This window comes from Notechis scutatus, chromosome Z (assembly GCF_049901735.1).
Source record: "Notechis scutatus isolate UNSWTSFEM ecotype Mainland chromosome Z, rNotScu1.2, whole genome shotgun sequence".
Taxonomy (NCBI): Eukaryota; Metazoa; Chordata; class Lepidosauria; order Squamata; family Elapidae; genus Notechis; species Notechis scutatus.
This window is the reverse complement of record NC_142025.1, coordinates 49,329,749-49,349,679: the sequence shown is the minus strand read 5'-3', so window position 1 is coordinate 49,349,679 and position 19,931 is coordinate 49,329,749. Positions and strand designations below refer to the sequence as shown.

The following is a 19,931-nucleotide window of genomic DNA, read 5'->3' as shown; positions in this document are numbered from 1 at the left end:
AAACCAGTTTATATTTTCCTACCACTTCTATTATTATCACCATCATTCCTATCACCACCCTATTACCAGAAGATAACCAATTAAAATGGAAGAAATGGCTTAGTTTCACAAAGTTTTTGATCATAATAGTAGGAGTGCAAAGCACCCAAATACATCTTCTAAAGCCTTTGTAAAGATCTGAAGAAACAATAAAGCACTTCAAATTTCCTTCTTTTTTCCTCTCTTTCAAAGTCAGTGGAGATGAGAACAAGAATCACAACCTTAGCCAGATGGGTAAAAATAAACAAAGGGCGATGGGGAGAATCACTGAAAGCAGGCCAAAAACACAATCCATCCCAAAACATTAGCACAGTACGTTAACAGAATATAGAGACAAAGATATTCCAGAACACTCTTCCAACAATGTCCCATTAATTACACGGGACGTATGCCAACAAAACAATCTACAGTTTTGGATGACAGCAACTGTGCTGTGTATGTTACGTTACAAATGCTTGGGGGCCTTCTCAGGCCAAGACAGAGAAATGCTGTGTATATATTGTATGCTAATCCCAGAAAAAAGTAATGATAGTAATGGTAAAATGGATATAAAAATGGTGCATTTAGATTACAAATGGTATTGGATTACTGTCCTAAGATGGACACTTTCAAAATAAAGACCAAAAGCTTCAGCAGTAAAGCAGTGCTGAGAAATACAAGCTGACATCAGTAAAATATTGATTCTTCAAGTAGAAACATTTAAGAAAAAAACAAGGAAAAAATTGAAAAGCAGCCCAATTTAAATCAAGCTAATAATTGGCAAGCAAATTTTACTTAATTTACCTTACATGCCACTCATTTCATCATCCAAATGAATCTTTGGATAATTTTTTTTTACCATGCTTTGCCATCTGTTCATAAGACCAGTCTTTTGTGACCAGCAATAGGATTTAAAAGAAAGGATCCTGATATGCTTTGCTTCAGACTTCTCCAACCAGAAGCCCTTCAGATATCTTAGAGCACTACTTCTATCAACTTGAACCAGTACAGACACTGATTTGTGTGGCAATTGATTTTGATAAAGGTTGTCTTCCAACACATCTGGAAGGATCATGTTTGGAGAAAACCATTTTAATTTAATTGTATGAAATACAAATGACTTATAACTCAATTCAATTGGTTTCAATTAAAAAAAATCCAATACAACATATAAATAACATATGTATGTTATTATAGTGCCCTTTAGATAACAGTACAAAATAGTTGCAAAATGGATATATTAACATTAATCATCTGAATTAAGAAGAATATATGAACTCTTCTGTTTTCTATCCAACAATAATATTTATCATTCACTCTGTTCTATGTGGACATCTCATGCTACAAGTTAGATATATGTACTGAGCCATCAGATGAGTTAATATTTCTTTAAACCTTGAACTTGTTGCATATTTTAGTCATCTGCCACTTCATGTTTCTCAAATGTTGGGATGATTCCCATCAGCTTTGACCCTATAAAAGATTGTACCTAGAACATTTGAATGCTACCAGATTTTATAATGGACTTTAAATACAATATCTTGTTTTCAATTTTAAAATCTCATTTTCAATCAATAAAATACCATTTGTGTATTCATCCATCCTCCAATTATTTGTTAAACAAAGAGTTTACTGTTTTTGTTTTCACTGAGTTTAGTAGGACTAGGAAACTATGCTCACTATATGAATCTATTTGGTACAATGTGTTTAGTCCACGGCAGATGGCAGTGCCCAGCCAATCTTGACTAATCAATGAAAACCAAGCAGGATCAGATCTAGTTAATACTTGGAAACTTGTAGGAACTAACATGTCTATTATACCAAACTTGGAAGCTGAAAAAACATCCCAGAAGAATGCAAAGGTAGACCACGTTTGTATTGTTCACAGCAAATCTCTATGGACATGTCCAACAAGACTCGAGTCTTCAATTTCAAGGACACACATATTTTAAACCATTTAAACCCCAAATTTACAAACAGGCAAGTACCTTAAATCAGGGGTCCCCAACCTTTTTTATGCTGCGGCCCGGTACCGGCATCAGCTGGGCTCATGACCCGGTACCGGCATCAACTGGGCGCCGCCATCTTTTTGACGAAAAAGTGCTTCCGGTGACCTCACCGGAAGCACTTTTTCATCAAAAGATGGTGGCGCTAGCGCTTCCTGTAAGCTTTTTCGGGTAGAAATGGCTTTCTACCCGGAAAAGCTCACGAAGCGCTGGCGCCGCCATCTTTTTTGATGAAAAGTGCTTCCGGTGAGCTTTCTACCGGAAAAGCTCACGGAAGCACTTTTTATCAAAAAGATGGCGGCGCCCAGCAACCAGCGGCCCGGTAAGACTTGTTCCGCGGACGGTACCGGTCCTCGGACCGGTGGTTAAGGGACCCCTGCCTTAAATGACTTATTTGTTGATCATCAATTTTGCATTATAATGATGATTTTATCTTCTTATTTAAGAATATTTTATATTAATATATCCATTGTTGATATCTCAAAACAGAACTAAAATATCTCCTTTACTCCAAAACAAGTCTACATTTTTAAATCTCTGTTCTCCAAAAGGAACAGGCTGAGAATGCATTTTCCAGAGAAAGAAATCTCCCTCTGGTGGAAGAACATTACCTGGATAATCATTTTGATCTATGTCTGAGTCTCCTCTTAATGTAAATCCAAATCCTGCAGGCATAGATTGGGTGGCCCACAGGCCAGTGAGAATCTGGGAAGGATTAGGATTTAACCCATTTCTGTCTCCATTGTAGATGAATACCCTCCCCCTTCTGTCTTCTCCTGCAAATGGAGCACCTATGGCAACATCTGCAAAATAGCAAAGCCAAATTATATTGTTAGAATCAATTGGGCCTGTTCTGAGAAACAGCATTTACTCTGAGATCCAAATAGCTCCTCCCTCCCACCTTTTGTAAGGCCTGTTTCCAGGGGTGGGATTCAAATTTTTTAACAACCGGTTCTGTGGGCGTAGCCTAGTTGGTGGGCATGGCTTGGTGGTCATGTGACTGGATGGGTGTGGTCAACTCAACATCACTCACATCGAGGCACGCATCTCCTCGCCTGGCCTCTCATGACTGTGGGGATGCTGCAACAGTCGTAAGTGTGAAAAACGGTCATAAGTCACTTTTTTCAGTGCCATTGTAACTTTGAATGGTCACTCCACACAAGCAAAGTACCAGCAAAGGAGGGAAAAAAACTCCAGAGAAGTTCCAGAGACAGGAAGCAACACCAGAATGTTTCCTTCCTGCCTTCCTTACAGGATTAGGCCAGTAATTTCTTCTAACAACCGGTTCTCTGAACTGCTTAGAATGTTAACAACAGGTTCTAGCGAATAGGTGCAAACTGGTAGAATCCCACCCCTGTCTGTTTCCCCCTCCCCCAGGCACTTGATCAGGCATAATCTCTGACATAACCTGCATTATCCCATTTTTAAAATTATTTTATTTTTATTTGATAAATAACTAAATAAATAAGTGCTTTACTACCCTGGGCAGGAAATGTTTCAACTAGCACTGTTCTGAAAAAGATCCCACTTTCTTTCTTTTTTCTTCTGCCAACTTTTTTCATTTTGATTAAACAAAATTTGTGGGTAGCTCCTGCATTAATTTAATTATTACGTACTCAAGAAGTATAGGTAAATATTCTATCCTTTCACATAGAGTTTTCTCTTCAGTAATCTGTAGGATCTTTGGCTTCCCTCTCTTCATTTAAATTCCAAGAGAAGACATTATGAAAAAGTCCTGAGAATCAGGTAGAAAAATAATGTCTCTTCCACAGAGAAAGGACAATTTTGATAGACGGCAAGGCAGTTTTGGCATAGTGTTAAATTCAGTTAGTTTTGCTTTCACAATCACTGATGTTTGGGGCAGTATTTGAAACAGTGTGAATAGTTTTAAAAGGAGAAAGGGATATGGATCCATTGCTAAGCTAGTTGACTTACATCATTTGACCCAGGTCCTGTTTCCTATTGTTGAAAAGGAAGCTGCCTCCCACCCGCTTCTTCAATAATAATTCAAGAGGGGTTTTAAAACTTTTTCCTTTTCTCAGACTTTTAAAGCATGGATATTTTTACACATCTGGTTTTAGTTATTATATTTGTTCTACTGAATTTTAGTTGAATTTGAGACATTATAAACCACCTAGGAACCTGTGAGTTTTAGTCCTGCCTTAGGCATGAAATCTAGGTGGACCAGACACACTCTTAGCCCAATTTAGCTCACAAGAGGGAAACAGGAGGAGGAAGAACTATCTGACATATTTTATGCCTTGAATTATTTATAAAAATAATAAAGGTAGGGTAAAAATAATTTTTTAAAAGGAAATTGTAACTGGAATCTACTGGACTGATAATTGTGACAATTCTAACATTCAATTCATTTGCCCATTTACATGGTAGCACAACATCCTTCAGTAGTCATGAAGGATGTAATTAGTATGTTTTCATCATCATGACTTCATTTTGGGCAAGGAAGAAACTTTGCTACTGAACTATTCATTCCCCCTAAGTTATTTAGGTGCATCTCTTTAAGGTGATGTAGTTACTTACCTCTATAACCATCCTGATTGAGATCTCCCAGGGGTGCAATAGAATTGCCAAATCGACCAAAAACCTCAGTGCCAGACAATGTCTGTGCTTCTTTGAAGGACAAGATAGAATCCTGCAGATACAGATACACCTGTCCAACTTCCTTAGGGTTGCTCTCAAATTCACGTTCCATAAAGAGAGGAGCACCAACTAGGATGTCATCCATACTAAAGGGAAAGAAAGAAGGATAAAGGACAAGACTGACATCCAAGTTGGCTCAGCTGAAAAAGTGGCTTGTTTTGCAGGAATAGGACAAACTGGGTAGAACGACTAAAGCAAAGTCACAAGCCCTGACCATTTTGTAAATGCATTGTGTTATCTCAGGCATGTATGAAAATGGTGGTTTCTAGTGCAGCAGTATTTTGATGAAAGCAATAAGATGTTTGCACTGTGCTGGATTTCTATCCATTGGGAAATTATCCAGCCTTATTCCTTTCCTCTATGAAAGTTCCTTACTATGTAACATCTGGACTGGATAGGGGTCACCTGTGAATTAAATGGCCCAGCAGTACCTGCTTTGGGAGATATGATACTGCTGAATCATGGTAGATGAAAAGTTTATCCATTCTTAGTTTCTTTCTCTTTTGGTTTCTGTAGATCCTTCCACGAATGAATGAATCTTAGGCTGTCTGTTTCACTGCCTCTGATCTTTGCTATACTTTGTTTTTCCAACTCCTAATTCAGATAACAAAAACAATGATGTCAATTTCACCTCCATTTGTTCTCTTCTGTTCTAGCCTGTCCTGAATTGTTCTAACAATGCACAGGGAGCTGTGTGTTTTAAAACATCTGGTTAGAGTAGAAATTTTTAAACTTGAGAAACATTTCTGTTTGTCTGCGTTTATAAATAGCCTTGTTTCAGAGCCAAATTCAGGCTCAGAAAGGCAAATGGGATGGGGAATGAAGCAGCAGCTTTTCAAATGTAACAGAACATTATAATTCACAGTAGTGTTTAATGCTATGCTACAAACTGCTTGCTAAACACTGCTTCTGGTAAGGAACTTCAAAATGGCTAGCGCAAATGGAATAACTGTGTTTGCCACCTTGATTTTTTTCATTCCCAGAAAATGTTCCCATTTCCAATGAAGGAGCATCAATGTCAGTTGGTGAAACATGAGCAAAAAAGTGGATTAGGGTACCCAAATCCTACTTGTCTGCTTCCTATTGGCACTCTTTTTGCCAACAGAAGATGGAATAAAAATGATGTTTGATCTGACCAAGCATCAGTCTTTGATTTTCACATAAGCGCCCCAACGTACCTACCGTCCCTGTCCTATTGTTTCTCTTATTCTTTTATTTTTCTTATATGTACCCATTTCATGTATTCACAACTATGTATACATTTATGCTTATTATCTTGTAGACAATTGGCAAATCAAATAAATAAATAAAATAAATAAAATATCTGCACTGGTGCAGGACTTGTTTATCATAAATCAAGAAAGTACTTATACTCATGCACTGACCAGGAGAGCCTTAATTATTTTCTTTTAAGAAAAATGACTCTTAAAAAAGCACATGCTGGCCACCTACTGAAATTTTATGCAATTCTTTTGTGTTCTACTGGGTAATTAGCAGCAGGAATTGTGGTCTAGCATCTGGAGGTCACAAACATAAGCACTTAAAGCTAAGATATAGTATGGGTTGTGTATTTCAACTAGGCATTTGATTTCAGCTCACATAAATATATACCATTTCTATTAATCTTGTGCATAAGCTACCATGGCTCTGACCTTCAGGTATTGGTGCCTATTTAATGAATACTATTTTTCATTAACTGTATTAGCAATGCAACATGCCACTATTATAACAACAACATTATACATTCAACTTTTAAAGTAAGGATTATAGGTCCATGACAGAACATATGCTTCAATTTCAAATTTAGGCTCTTAAGACATTTTTGTCTGACAGACAATGTGGTGTTGTGGTTAAGGTGTTGGAAGCACTTCTGGGAGACTGTGGTTCAATTCCATGCTGGAGCATGGATATTCACAGGGTTGTTATTGTGGGGGAAAATGGGAAGAAGTATACAGTGCACATTGCCTTCAACTCTGGAACTAAAGGTGGGATAAAAAATATAACAAGTACATTTACAGGAAATAAAGTTGTATGTTACTAATCTACAGTAGTGTTTTAAGTATCATATTAGTACAGGGTGGAAATGGAGCAATTTTCAGCCTATGGACCATATGCTTCCCTCAAGCTTCCTTCTATTCTTGTCAGCTTTTTGAGGAAATTCAGACAAAAAACACCAAATATGAGTACTAACATTACTTTTATTGTAAGGTTAAACTAACAGAATTGTACAAGCTTGAATGTACCCCTCCCTTCCCTTACTTTTATTCTCACCAAAACTAGAGAGGATCCCTTCTGAGACATTTTCTCTACTCCTACCCCTTCTCCAATCTCAGATTTTGTTTATCAGACCATTGTATAGGCTGCAGTTCTTCCTCTTGCTTTTCAAGGTCATTCCTCCATACCATTACAGTGTCCCCTGAATATCCTCACATTTGATTAAATATTTCTTTACAGTATTTTGGCATTGTGATTCAATAATTCACATTGACACAAACTAGAAGAGTGTGGGAGCCTAGCCAGATGTTTCTGATTAACAACAGCACCTATCAGAATTATGGGAGTTATAATCTAAAACATCTGGAGGGTGCCAGATTGTTTCTCTCTAATGCATACAATGTAACCAAACTTCCTAGGATTTTTAGAAATAAAATCCCATCTGGACCCATTCTCACTTTTGAACAGCAGGTAAGGTAGTGATAGAAGACCTCAAAAGTATATTTTCCACATTCCAACATTTCTCAAAGCTATTTTAAAAAGCAGATTTTTTAAATCTCTCTCTCTTCTATATACTCCTGCCTTCAGCTATGGAAAAATCTTCTTCTCCCAGTCCAGATATTTCTTTAAAATTACTTGTTTTTGAAAGCTTGTCCAAGTGTGAGAAAATTGGGGATCAACTGATTGAATTGGGAACTAGTTATAGTAATAGAAACAAGTAAAACAATTCATAATTTTTGAAAAATAATGTGATCTTCCATGTCTGTGATGAGAAAACATTTCTTATTTTATTGGGAATGCAATAGTTTTATTGGGAATGCAATAGGTAGCATTTTATAATTCGATGTTTACACTTGCAATTTCTAAAGTTTTAAATCTTATGTCCTAAAATAAAAATTGGAATAACATATGCAATTGTAATCTACGAAATCAATTTAAACTCCATAATTGTATTCTTTTTCAGTTATAACTAGTTGGCAGTGCAACTGTAATATAGATCATAGAGTAACAGAGTTGGAAGGGACCTTGGAGGTCATCTAGTCCAACCCCCTGCTTGAGCAGGAGAATCTACTCCAAATATAACCTCTAGGTCCTATTAAAATTAAAATATTCTAACCAATTCTCTCTGTATAACAACATAAACACTTGTAAGGTGATAAATTAATACACTTGCTGGGAGAGTAAAAAAGAATGCACTCAGCTTACTAACATGCTAAACTAAAATTTGGAAATAAAGTAAAGGGAAAATGTTTCAAACAGCATAAACTGCAAGGGAAAAAATACAGGTATTTGCCCTGATAGTTGACAATAGTTCATGTACCATTCCATTCAGGGGGCCCAGGACTACTTCACCAAATGAGTTAACTCCAAAGCCAGATTGTGTGGGCAAAATAAAACAAAAAAGTACGTCTATTTTCATTTTAAGTTCAATTGTATTTCATTTGATTCAATTAAATATTAATTAAATTAAATATTTGACTCACAGCAAATATATGAAGACATATAAGGGGGTTATTGTTGTATTTAATATTTAGTATTGACAAATATCCAATTTTTATTTTTGCTGTTATAGGTTTGTTATATATAAAATGGGTGGTCACATGTCTTTTTCAAAATTTAATAATGCTGCAATTTTCATATCAAAAATTACAACTTGGAAAAAAATTATAAAGTATTTGGGGATCACATCAAGACTTTAAAGACAATAATGCACATATTGTGGACATTGTTGTTTACAATGTAGATTAGTTTATTGCAGTCTGTTATTGCAGAATAAAAATTTGACAGCAATAGAATTGCCACATAAGGAAAAGAAAGTGTCTATTTCTATTTTAAGATAAGATTCACAAACTGGGGGGGAAAACTACTAATTGAATAAAATATAGTTAAAGAAAAATAACAGATAATTTTCTTTTGGTTCATCAGACAATTTGCTTCATCATTTTATTATGTAGATTAAAATTTTACCACTATATGTAAAAATATTAATATTTATTATGTTAGGAACTTTAGTAAAGGAATTAAAATGAAAGGGGTTGTATTGTATCTATTCAAATAAATTATAAACTTTTTTCAAGATAATTGGTTTTGGCTGGCCTGGAATACTCCCCTGGCAGAGGTGGTATTCAGCAGGTCCTGACCAGGTTTGGAGAACTGGTGGCGGAAATTTTGAGTAGTTCAGAGAACCAGCAAATGCCACTTCTGACTGGAGATTTTACAGTATTCTTTCCCTGCCACACCCACCAAGCCACGCCCTCAGAACTGGTACCGAAAAAATTTGAATCCCACTGGACTAAGCAAACAATTTAAGAATCCATGCATTGTTGTGGGGCAAAAATGGGGTTGGGAGTGCCTTGAGTTGCTGAAAAAAAGAGAGTGGAAATCCAGTCTGTCTATCTGTCTGTCTGTCTGTCGGTCAGTCAGCCACTCAATCAATCATGCAAGCATGTTGTAAATCTAATTGAAAAGCTTAGATTAAACACAGTACAATAATAAAATAGTTTATTACTAGCTTACCCATCATTGTTAATGTCTGATATTGCAATAGTGTATCCAAAGTAAGATGCCATCTGTTTAAAAATAAATAAAAATGCCATTTTTAATCAGTTATCAGCAAATTTTCATTCCGTACCATCAAAATAATTATTTTGTTCTTGACTGTATATTGAGGACTGTATATTTCCATACTATTACAAAGAAAATGGGTGTATGAAGTTACCAGTCAGCTATGTATGAAATTATCTCTATGTTTTACATTGTAGCCTTTAATTGCTGTAATCCATATCTTGAAATACAAAATAATTATGTAGAATTATAAAAAATTATTACCTGCTTGCCAGTGAAATTCTGAATAAAGGTCAGATCTGTGGAATTTATTATTGTAACCTGGAAATAAAAATGCTATCATACATTTCATAAAGAGTTATATTCCACAATCATTCTCCCTAAAATCCTGATGTGATTCCCCAAATGCTTCCAAATTTTCTTCCAAACTGCTATTTTTTCATATGAAAACTGTTATTGGAATCTAGTTTTAAAAATTTTCTCCTACAAAACTTGATGCATTGACATAGGAAGCCCTTAAAATAATGTGGATGATTGCAAAACTCAGAATGTCAGGTCTAAGATGGACTATCCAATTCATTTCTTTTGAGAACTATAGTTCTACGAATAACAAAGCCCTTATTCTCAGTATTTCCTTCCAACTTTTTAAAGCAAGAAAAACATCCACTTTTGGCTTTCATGGGAAAACCCAGAACCATTTATAGGCAGTCCTTGTTTAGCGACCCTAATTGGGACTTTTTTATCACTGTGATAACTGTGAATGATTGCAAAACAAGGCAGTCATCCAACAAGGATTACCTGTATGGAGAAAGAAAGAAACAAAAAAGGTAGGATGGTGGCTAAACCTTGCAATCACAGCTCTGCCTATTTTGCATGTTTGATGCATATAAAAAAAGGAATGGAGCTGATCACATATTCCCAGCTTCCATCTTAACTTTTTGCAACCCTACTCCAATGCTGCTAGAATCACCTGAGAAACCGTAAAATTGTAGGTTTCCTGTGTCCAACTCTAGGGGATGGTACTCATCTCTGTTTCTTAGCTGTGGAAGGCAGGGTTTTCTGAAGACATATCTATGATCATGTGACCAGCATGACTATATGCTGAGATGCATATAACTTTTCCACTGAAGTGGTACCTATTTATATACTCACATTTTCATGCTTTCAAACTGCTAGGTAGTCAGAAGCTGGGCATGATTGGGAGCTCACCCTGTTGTGTGATGCTCAGCTCTTGAATTTAGGCTGTCAGCTTTAACTCAGTATCTTTAACTACTGAGCTATATCACCCTTATAGGAAAAAACTGTACCATTCTAAAAATATGTATCTGAGTTTACAGCTAAGTAGCAAAGCCATATTAGCAAATACATTTCATTTCTTTTTCTAAAATGTGCTACTCAAATAATATTAGAGCTTAACTTGATGAGTAGTTCGTAGAATTTGCTAAAATAATGACTGAGCTCTTGCATCACACCAACCCCATTTTAACCTCATGATCATATCTCTAAATAGGGCTATTGTGTTATATAAATACCTAACTATATAACTATAGAAGTAAATTAAATTATAATCTTCTGCACTCTAATATCTGCAACACAATTTAATTTCCCACTCTATTGTAATAAAAAAATTAAAAACAGTAAACCTTGACTGAAACTTTTTGTATTGAGAGGTTAAGAAAGGAACCAAATAACTATTTTATAAATATTGATTTCCATATTTCAGAGACTTTACTTAATATTAATTGCTAAGTAGAGGGGACAAGGGAAATGAAATAAAATATTTGGAGTACGTACATAGCCAAAGTTTTGTGCACCTCTTGGAACTCCAGCTACCAGCTCTGCAAGAAACGAACAGTCTGAAAGTTAACTTAGCATAATACCTTCCCATTACTCAGGACCTGTTGGCTATTCAGTTTAATAATTTAAGGGATGTAAGTAACATTTGGAGAGGAGTATAATTATCATCAAGTATAGTATTAATATTAATATGCGTATCAGCTTTTTCACAAAAACATTTTTAAAATCATATTTCAAGAAACCCTAGGAACAATGTACAAAAGAATAAGTTTACAAGAACAAATTTTCAGGGGACTTCCGGTTAGGCTCCCTCGGTGATGGATCAAATCCTTGATCTTCTGCGTTTTTGGTTTGTGCTTGCTGCTGGAGGGCCCCGATCTAGAGGTGGCGGAGAAAGGAAAGAACACCAGCTGAGTCGAGGGGAGCCGCATTCCCCCTCCTTGGCGAGACATAAAACTCCTCTCCAAAAGCAGATGCAGCAATGGCCAAAATGGCCATCCCAAAGAGGAAGATCTGACTGAACAAGATTGTGCAGGAGTGGAGAGAAGAAGAGGACAGCTTGGGTAACTGGGCTAAGCAGGATTAACATCTGAATGCAAAGTATCCTAGAGCTAAAATAATTAAAAATTCTTATGAAAAGATTTTTAAAGCTGCGGCAAAGAAGAGGGGAAAAAAGGGGGTGGAACTTGGACATACTAAAGAGTGCCACCTGATGCTAAAAGAAATTAATGTGAACTTTTAAAAGACTTTTAAAGAATAACAAGGCAAATGAAATGTTATCAAATAGAGCTCCTGGAAAGTGAAAGTAGAGTTCGGAACTTTGTAACAAAGAAAGAAGCAAGAAGAAACTGTTCTGGAATTGTTTGATGATTTTGGAAACTTTGGACATTGGATTATTTGTGGATATAATTGAAACTAATTCTGGGAAGTAATCTTATAGAATTTGGTTGTCTAAAAGTATTGGGGAGTGTTGAAAGATGGCAGAACTTTATTTGGAACTGAAAATGGAACTAAAAAATATGAAGGACAATTGCAAGTGAAAGGAGAATCGTTTGGCTTTGTTCTGCAATCTCTGGAAATGGCGGTCTTGGACTATGAGGATCAGCAAAAAGCTTCAGAGGAAGAAGAAGACTTGAATAAAGGAGAGGCCATATTTAATAAAAAAAAATAGGACAATGAGGTTTGAAACTCAAAAAGGGGAAAAGGACTTAAAAACTGGACATTAGAGGAGGTAATCAGAAAAAGGAATAGTGTAAGAAATAAACAAAATATAAGAAAAGAGCAGAAGGGAGGATTACAGAAGGAAGCATTAAAGAGGGAGGGGAACAAAAATTGGAGTGAGATAAAGAGGAGGAAAATAAAGGGGAAAAGAAGTTACAAAAAACAATCAGGAAATAAAGAAATATGGAAAACGAACAAGAATTAAAGGTCATAGTTTGATTGATAAACACAGAGATAATGGGTATAATTACAACTAAAATAGAGGATTCTGCATGGTGATAAGGGATTGTATAAATATTTTAGAATTAAGAAATTATGTAGAAAACAGGAACATATATGTAATTAAAATGGAAGATGAAACGGGGATTGTTACTTAATGGAATGTACGATAACAGCTAGATCAAATAAAAAAAATGAAAATATGGATTTTCACAAAACATAATACAAGTAAAATTTCTTTTTTTAAGAATAGCATGGTCTCGGGTTATCACTTCTCCATACAGACACAAATTCAATTTCATATTCATCTTTGTGTTCTATTCCATATCTTATTACTATTTTAACATTTTCTCAATAATTTTTCCCTTCCTTTAGTTTTCTCAATCTTACTTGTAATTATCTCATTCCTTTCTAAATTCAATTATATATACATATCTTTTTCTAAGTTTCAATACCGTTCTAGTCATCATATTTATATTTTTGTCTGTCCTGTTTCAATTTCATATTTTCTTTTCTCCTTAAACAAAATTTTCGCCTGTAGTTACTAACTGGAGTATGACACCTTTGTATCTTTTAATTTTTATCCATTCAACTCTTATTTAAACTTCAATTTATGCCTTTACAATTATAACATTCAATATAACACATAACTTCCAGTCGAATTCTGCTTGGTACATTCTTAAATACGCACTAAGTTCTTCAAGAGAAAATATATATAACAATAATAAATAAAATACTTATTCTATTCCAATTCAGCTCTATCATTAATGTTAGTTATAATCTTTGACATCTTTAACATTCCTTTTCAATAGGATATCATACTTCTAGGAACACTTATAATATTTCCATAATTTTTTCATGTTTCTTTCATATTCCTCTTCACTTAAATTTTTATAACACATTTATAATAATTAAAATGTTCCCCTCCTTTCCTAATTTCATTCTCTCATTCTCTTTATTTCATTTATTTATTAAACATTCCATTACATTACAATGAGTATTTTATCTATCATTTTAATCACACTTGTTTCATATTTTCAAAGTTCATTTCTATTTTTAATATAACAATACTATCTTATGTACCCTTGCAGAATCCCCCTTTCAATTAAGTTTTCACCCATTATCTCTGTGTCTTGTATGTTTTCCCTGTTTCTCTATGTCCTGGTCCTTTATAATTTCTTTTCCTTTCTCTCTTCTCCCTCTTCTTCTCCCTTCCCTTTTTGACCCCTTCTCTCTCTAATTCTGATTCTCTCTTCTGTAATCCACTCTTCTGTTTCTTCCTAATGTTATAATTACTTTTCAAACTATTCTTTTGGGGGGTTGTTTTTTCGGATCTTAAATTTTTCACTCTCTTTCCCCCCTTTCCTTTCTTTTCCCCACATAGAAATACTTGGTCATTGAAGATGGCTTCTTCTTTGTCCCGCCCTTCTTGTTCTACAGGCATTTCTTGTTGTTTCTCATAGTTCAGGATCTCTATTTCTAAAAATTGAAATACGAAGCCAAAAGAACCTCTTCCTTCTTGTGCATCTTCTTTTTGTTTTTTAAGTTCCATTCTCAATTCTTCCAAGACTGATACCATTTTAAAAACTTTTAAACAACCACTCAATTAATTTTAGTCCTTTAGATCCAATAGCCAAAAAATCCAAAAATCACCAAGTAATCCAAATAATCCAAAGCTGTTTCTTCTTTCTTCTTTTTTCCACTTTCTCTTCCTGGGGTTCTCTTATCTTGTTACAAAGTTTCAGTTAAAATGTATCTTTTAGGAGTCTTGTTAAAGTTTCACTGTAGGTTCCTTTTAGTTCCAGGCAGTCTCCTCCATTTTTCCAGAACCCGCCCTTTTATTCTTTTTCTCTCCTTTCCTGCTTTTAAAGGTTTTTGAGTATCCAAAAGTCTTTGTTGTCCCTTTGACATTTTATTTTCAGCTTAAATGCCTATTGATGTCAAAGTGGATTTTTGTCAATTTCTTACTTAAATCTCTTAGCTGTCAGTATAAGGAAGGGAAGAAAAAAAAGCCAAATCCTTTCCCTTCCCTCTCCCCTTCGCTGCTTCAAAGTCTTCTTTGGGAATAATGTTATTTTTTATAGTTCAAATTCCAGGGTACCTTACGTTGTTGCTTTTTCAGTTTAACGTGGTCAACTTTCTCTTCTTATCTTCCTCCTGAACATTCTTTTCCGGTTGAGTTCTTCTTTGAGGTGGCCATTTCTGACAACCGCTGCAACTGCCTTCGGGAAAGGGAGTAATGGCCAGCTGAGGAGGAGAGATATGGCTCTCCTCGACCCTGCTGGTGGTCTCCCCCCTCTTCACCACTTCTATGGGATGGCTTAGACCCGAATCCAGCCGGCTTGGGGTGCTCTGGTGGAGAGCACGGATCGAAACCACGCATGATCATGGATTTCGGCCCATCACCGAAGAAACTCAAACTGGAAGTCCAATTTTTTTTTGTTTTAAACTTAAACTGTTTAGAGGTAATTTAAAGGGGAAGTACTATGCGGAATCTAACTAAAATGGGATTTATGTTATAATTATTAGGTTATGGAAATTATAATTGTTTAATGGGATAATTTAGAAGTAGAATATTTAATGGGATGTGAAAGGGAATCAACTATAAGATATGAAGGTGACACACTTTAATTGGCAACTATAGGGGAAACCTTATTTTGTAATGTTTGAAATGTGGATATGGATTGAAATTGTACAAAGGCAGATAAAAGTATAAGTATAATTATTTTGAAAATATGAAAACCTTGAAGAGGATATGTAACAGATTTAGAAATGAATGAGAGAATTATAAAATAAGCCTGAGCGAAGTATTTGAGGGGGAAAATTAATAAAGAATATTTAAAGTAGTGATAAGATATGAAATTAAATATGAAAGATGAATATGTGACTGAGATTATATCTGTATGGAGATTTGAAAACCTGGAACCAAGCTGTTCAGTAAAAAAAAGATGTTTTATTTTTCTTTGTTTTGTGAAAACTGAAATAAAATTTTTGTTTTTTTAAAAAACAACAACAAATTTTCAGTTAAAATAATCTGGTATTTGATGGAGGATGTCCTTTCTTGCTGATGAGCCTTACTGAGGGTCAAACAATAAGATACAAAAAGCATTCCAGATGTACTACTTTTAGAGGGGGTATTCAGCAAGTTCTGACCAGTTCTGGAGAACCAGCAGCAGAAATTTTGAGTAGTTCAGAGAACTACTGGCCCTGCCCCCATCTATTCTCTGCCTCCTGAGTCCCAGGTGATCAGCTGGGTCTTCTTTTGTTGCCTGCACAGAAGAAAGGAGCTGGAAAGCAGGTTAGTGGGGTGGGGAGGGAAGGGGGATTTTGCAGTAACATTCCCCCAGGAGTGTGGAGGGAACGAAGATTTTGCAGTATCCTTCCCCTGCCACGCCCATCAAGCCACGCCTACCAAGCCACACCATGCCCACAGAATGGGTAGCAAATTTTTTTGAATCCCACCACTTCCTGATTTTATTTGTTCTACAGGAGGGGCACGGTAGTCCACTTTGGCCTAAGTATATTTCATATGGAAGAGAGGAGTTCCTTTTTTTCTAATAATTTTATTTGGAAGTAATGGAATAAAGTGGAAGGACAAAACTATGTATTCACTGTGGTCTCTATGTTAATCTCCATACATTTAGAGGTATACAGAGCAAATGTTTGGGTTAGTTCTCATATAATCAGTTGGGAGAAAATATGAAGCCTGAGGTCAAACCATAATCACTGAGTTTTTGACAATATCCAAGAGAAAAACTATTCTTTCTAACACTCAAGCTATGTACTTGAGAAGAAAAGAGATCTATATCTATTTGGCTCAAGCCCAGATGTTCCCATCTGGCAACTACAATTGCTATCATCCCTGAGCTTAGAATAATGGGGACTGTAATCCAACACATCTGGAGGCTATTAGATTGGATAAGGTTATTCTACATTGATGACTTTCAGAGCTTGATCTGGAAATCTGCAAAATATGGTTCAGGACAGGAATGACAAAATGATTAGTAGCTTCATTATACATCTGGAAGTTCCAAAATTTTGTAAATAGAATCTTTTTCAAAGGAAAATTCCATAAGGACTCATATTAACAATATATTTATAGATTTTACAAACCTGTGACACAGTAATTAACATGGAATGCATAAACTGAATTTATTTTCCTATTGTTTTTACTGGCACAAATGCCAGCTAGTATCTCTGTAAAACAACATAGTTTTTAATCCATGCAAGGCCTTACATAGATACAAAACCACATTGTATTAAGTGGTTTATAAGTAATTATTTAGTAAATTTACAATTTACAATTAACAAATTTCTTTATTTTGAGAAGGAAAACTGTAATGATGTATTCTAGCTTGGCTCACCGAACCAAGTTTAGATAACAACTATTTGTTAAGAGGTATATATTGAACTGCACAAGGTGTATATGACTGAACTACAAGTAAATAAATTGCAACCAGATCTCTCTTAGTAGCATCTTACCTTCATGAAGGTCTCCAGTAAATTCACCAGCAGCCACTGAGTAACCTGTTTAAGAACAAATTTACAAAAATGAAGCCTGACAATCTATTTCTAAAGAGATATGGATAGTCAGATCTATCTCCTATCTCTACAAGAAAAAAAAACATTATAAATTAAAATATATAAGGCCAATGAGTGGTAAATAATTTTTAATATCTTAGGATAAATATTCATTATACGTCTCAGAAGGACAATACATCTACAGCAGTGTTTCTCAACTTTGGAAAATTTAAGGTAGACTTCAGCTCCCACAACCACTCAGCTAAGCATGCTGGCTGGGGAATTCTGAGAGTTCAAATCCACCCATCTTAAATTGCCAAGGTTGAGAAACACTGGATTAAAGGAAATCTGCAGATTATAATGAAGGTGATTTTTAAATTATGTATTCGGGTAGTCTTCACTTATTATCTATCTCATTTATCAACTATTCAAAGTTATGATAATGTTAAAAATAGCTTTGCAACCAATCCTTGTTATTGTCTAACACTCATGTGATCACCATCCATTGCAGATTCACAGATTTATGATTGTCACATTACCGCATGGCAACATTATTGTCACTTGTGTGCTTACAATTAGTTTGGAATAGGCAGAGTTACTAGGGAAAGGGGAAATAAAATTGTATGTCTGACTTGGTGATATGATGTTTTCTTTAACAATCACAGTGCTTGCTTAATAATCCAACAGGATGAAAGGCTAATGTAATCCAATTGTCATTTGATTTTCCATTTAGTGAGGAGTTCCCAATTGTTGTCACTAAGAGAAGACCATTAGTACCAAAATATTCTGACAAAGTGTTTGAATGATCATTATTTTCTATATATAAATTTATTGAATGGACAGTTTATTGTTGGAGAAAGAACAAGCAACAGTTCCTGTCTTAGAGTCATACATTCATATCAAAAGTTGAACTGATAAGGCAACATTTTGATTTATATTCATAACAAGGGACATACTGTATATTCAGGTATGTTCTCAGCTTCTCCTGCTTAATCAGAGTAAATATTTTCTAATATCAGATTTCTAAACAAGATCAATGCCAGCAAAATCACTATGTAACTTACCCAAATAATTATCATCATATATAGAAGGGGCCACTCCAGTTTGCTTTTCCTGTAATAGTTTCCTTAGAATATTCTTGAAGGAATAATCTGCGATAACATCTGAAATACTGCTGGTGATAACCTGACCTGAGATTCAAAAATATAATAAGTTGTCTTGCAAGCCAACTAGAGAAGTACAGGCAGCAATTGTGTATTAGTTTATTATCTTGCCTTTATTACTTTGTATGTATACTCAAGGTGGCAATCATACATAATTCTCCTCCCTATTTCCCCCAAACAGATCTGTAAAATAGATTCTATTGAGAGAATGATGGTATTCCAAAATCTACCCAGGATAAATTTTTTAAAATAATCCTACAAAATAGACATTGCAGTGATTGTGTAAAGCTGGTGTCAACTCATAAAACATTCCTATGCCTGTTTTAGTAGTTGCCATAAAAAAAGGGGGGGGAAGGAAACCTGGAAGAGCAATTGAAAGCGAACGTACATTCCAACTCTTATCTTTAAAAGATTGTAACTAAAATACCAGAGTTTTTGCCCGCAAATATATTGAATTGGAGAATGTGAATGATGACATCCAGCCTGTGAATGTGCTCAATTGGAGAATCTGGTTTATGAGACACCCAGGGGGGGAAAGGGAACCAGGGTCACAGGTGACTGTAAATTATGTATGCCAGAATTGGCTTCATACAGGGCAGTGCCAGTATGTCACCTCTAATGAATCCTTTGATGTTTTTTGAAGTTTGGCTTGACAATCATGATTTAATTAGAGCAATTGCTGGAATCCTGACAGTTGGGTTAACCAGTGAGTGATGCCTTGTAGAGGATCCTGATGACCAAAGACCAGATAACCAAACCAGTTGGATATGTCAGAAGAAACATTGAAGAACTGGATGCAGTGGATGGTAAAAGAAGAAATAGAACCAAAAAAAATCAACAAAAATAAATGTGGGTTGAATACAATAGCAAGGGACCAGTATGAAATAATTATAGGGATGGATATAGAGATAGAATGATTTAGGAGAGAAAAATGAAATAAATATGTGAAGGAAGAATTAATGAGTCAAGAAGAAGGACATGTCTGTTGAGAACACAGAAGTTGGATGGATCCTAAGGTCCTCAAAGAGAGGTAAGAAATTTACAGAAGAAAGGGCAATGAAAAAGTAATTTATAGATATAATGAGAGGAAGGCCAGAAAAATAAGAAGTGAGTGAAGCTGTGGAAACTCAATTTATCTAGGTTCATTACTTCTTCTCTTCTTTTATACATTTAATTTTTTGACTTATTGGTTCTTTTTTGTACTCTATAGACCAATGCTTACCCTAGAAAAGAATAGTATAATATGAATGTATGTATATATATTGTACCTACTCTAACACATTGGAAAATAAAAGGATTAAAGAAGGATGCAAAATGTTGAATGGGGGAAATAAGAACTGCAGGGGGAAAGTGTAGCAACTCCTGCCCTAAAACACACCTACGTTATCTTGATATAACTTGTACTTCAAAATATATGAATGTTATGAACCTGAAAAGGTACATAGGAGCAAAAGATCATGCATTTGTTTGCAAGTCTAAAGAATGTATGGACATATAAACAATATCAATAGTCTTGGCTCAATCTCCAATATAACAAAGCAGGCCT

The 19,931-nt window shown here is 35.2% G+C and overlaps 1 protein-coding gene across 2 annotated transcripts in view; it reads right to left on the bottom strand.

Annotated features, from left to right (window-relative positions):
* ITGA8 (integrin subunit alpha 8) overlaps positions 1 to 19,931 on the bottom strand; it is a 169,893-nt gene that overhangs the window by 107,412 nt on the left and 42,550 nt on the right. The window contains exons 7-13 of one of the 2 annotated variants that reach the window (XM_026681384.2): positions 18,287 to 18,412; positions 17,184 to 17,228; positions 11,259 to 11,302; positions 9,729 to 9,785; positions 9,417 to 9,469; positions 4,566 to 4,771; positions 2,636 to 2,827 (exon numbers count right to left, since the gene is read on the bottom strand). In XM_026681384.2, coding sequence (XP_026537169.1) covers positions 2,636 to 2,827; positions 4,566 to 4,771; positions 9,417 to 9,469; positions 9,729 to 9,785; positions 11,259 to 11,302; positions 17,184 to 17,228; positions 18,287 to 18,412 — 723 coding nt within the window. The remainder of the gene's footprint in view (positions 1 to 2,635; positions 2,828 to 4,565; positions 4,772 to 9,416; positions 9,470 to 9,728; positions 9,786 to 11,258; positions 11,303 to 17,183; positions 17,229 to 18,286; positions 18,413 to 19,931) is intronic. The other variant, XM_087946773.1, reaches the window with a different exon arrangement.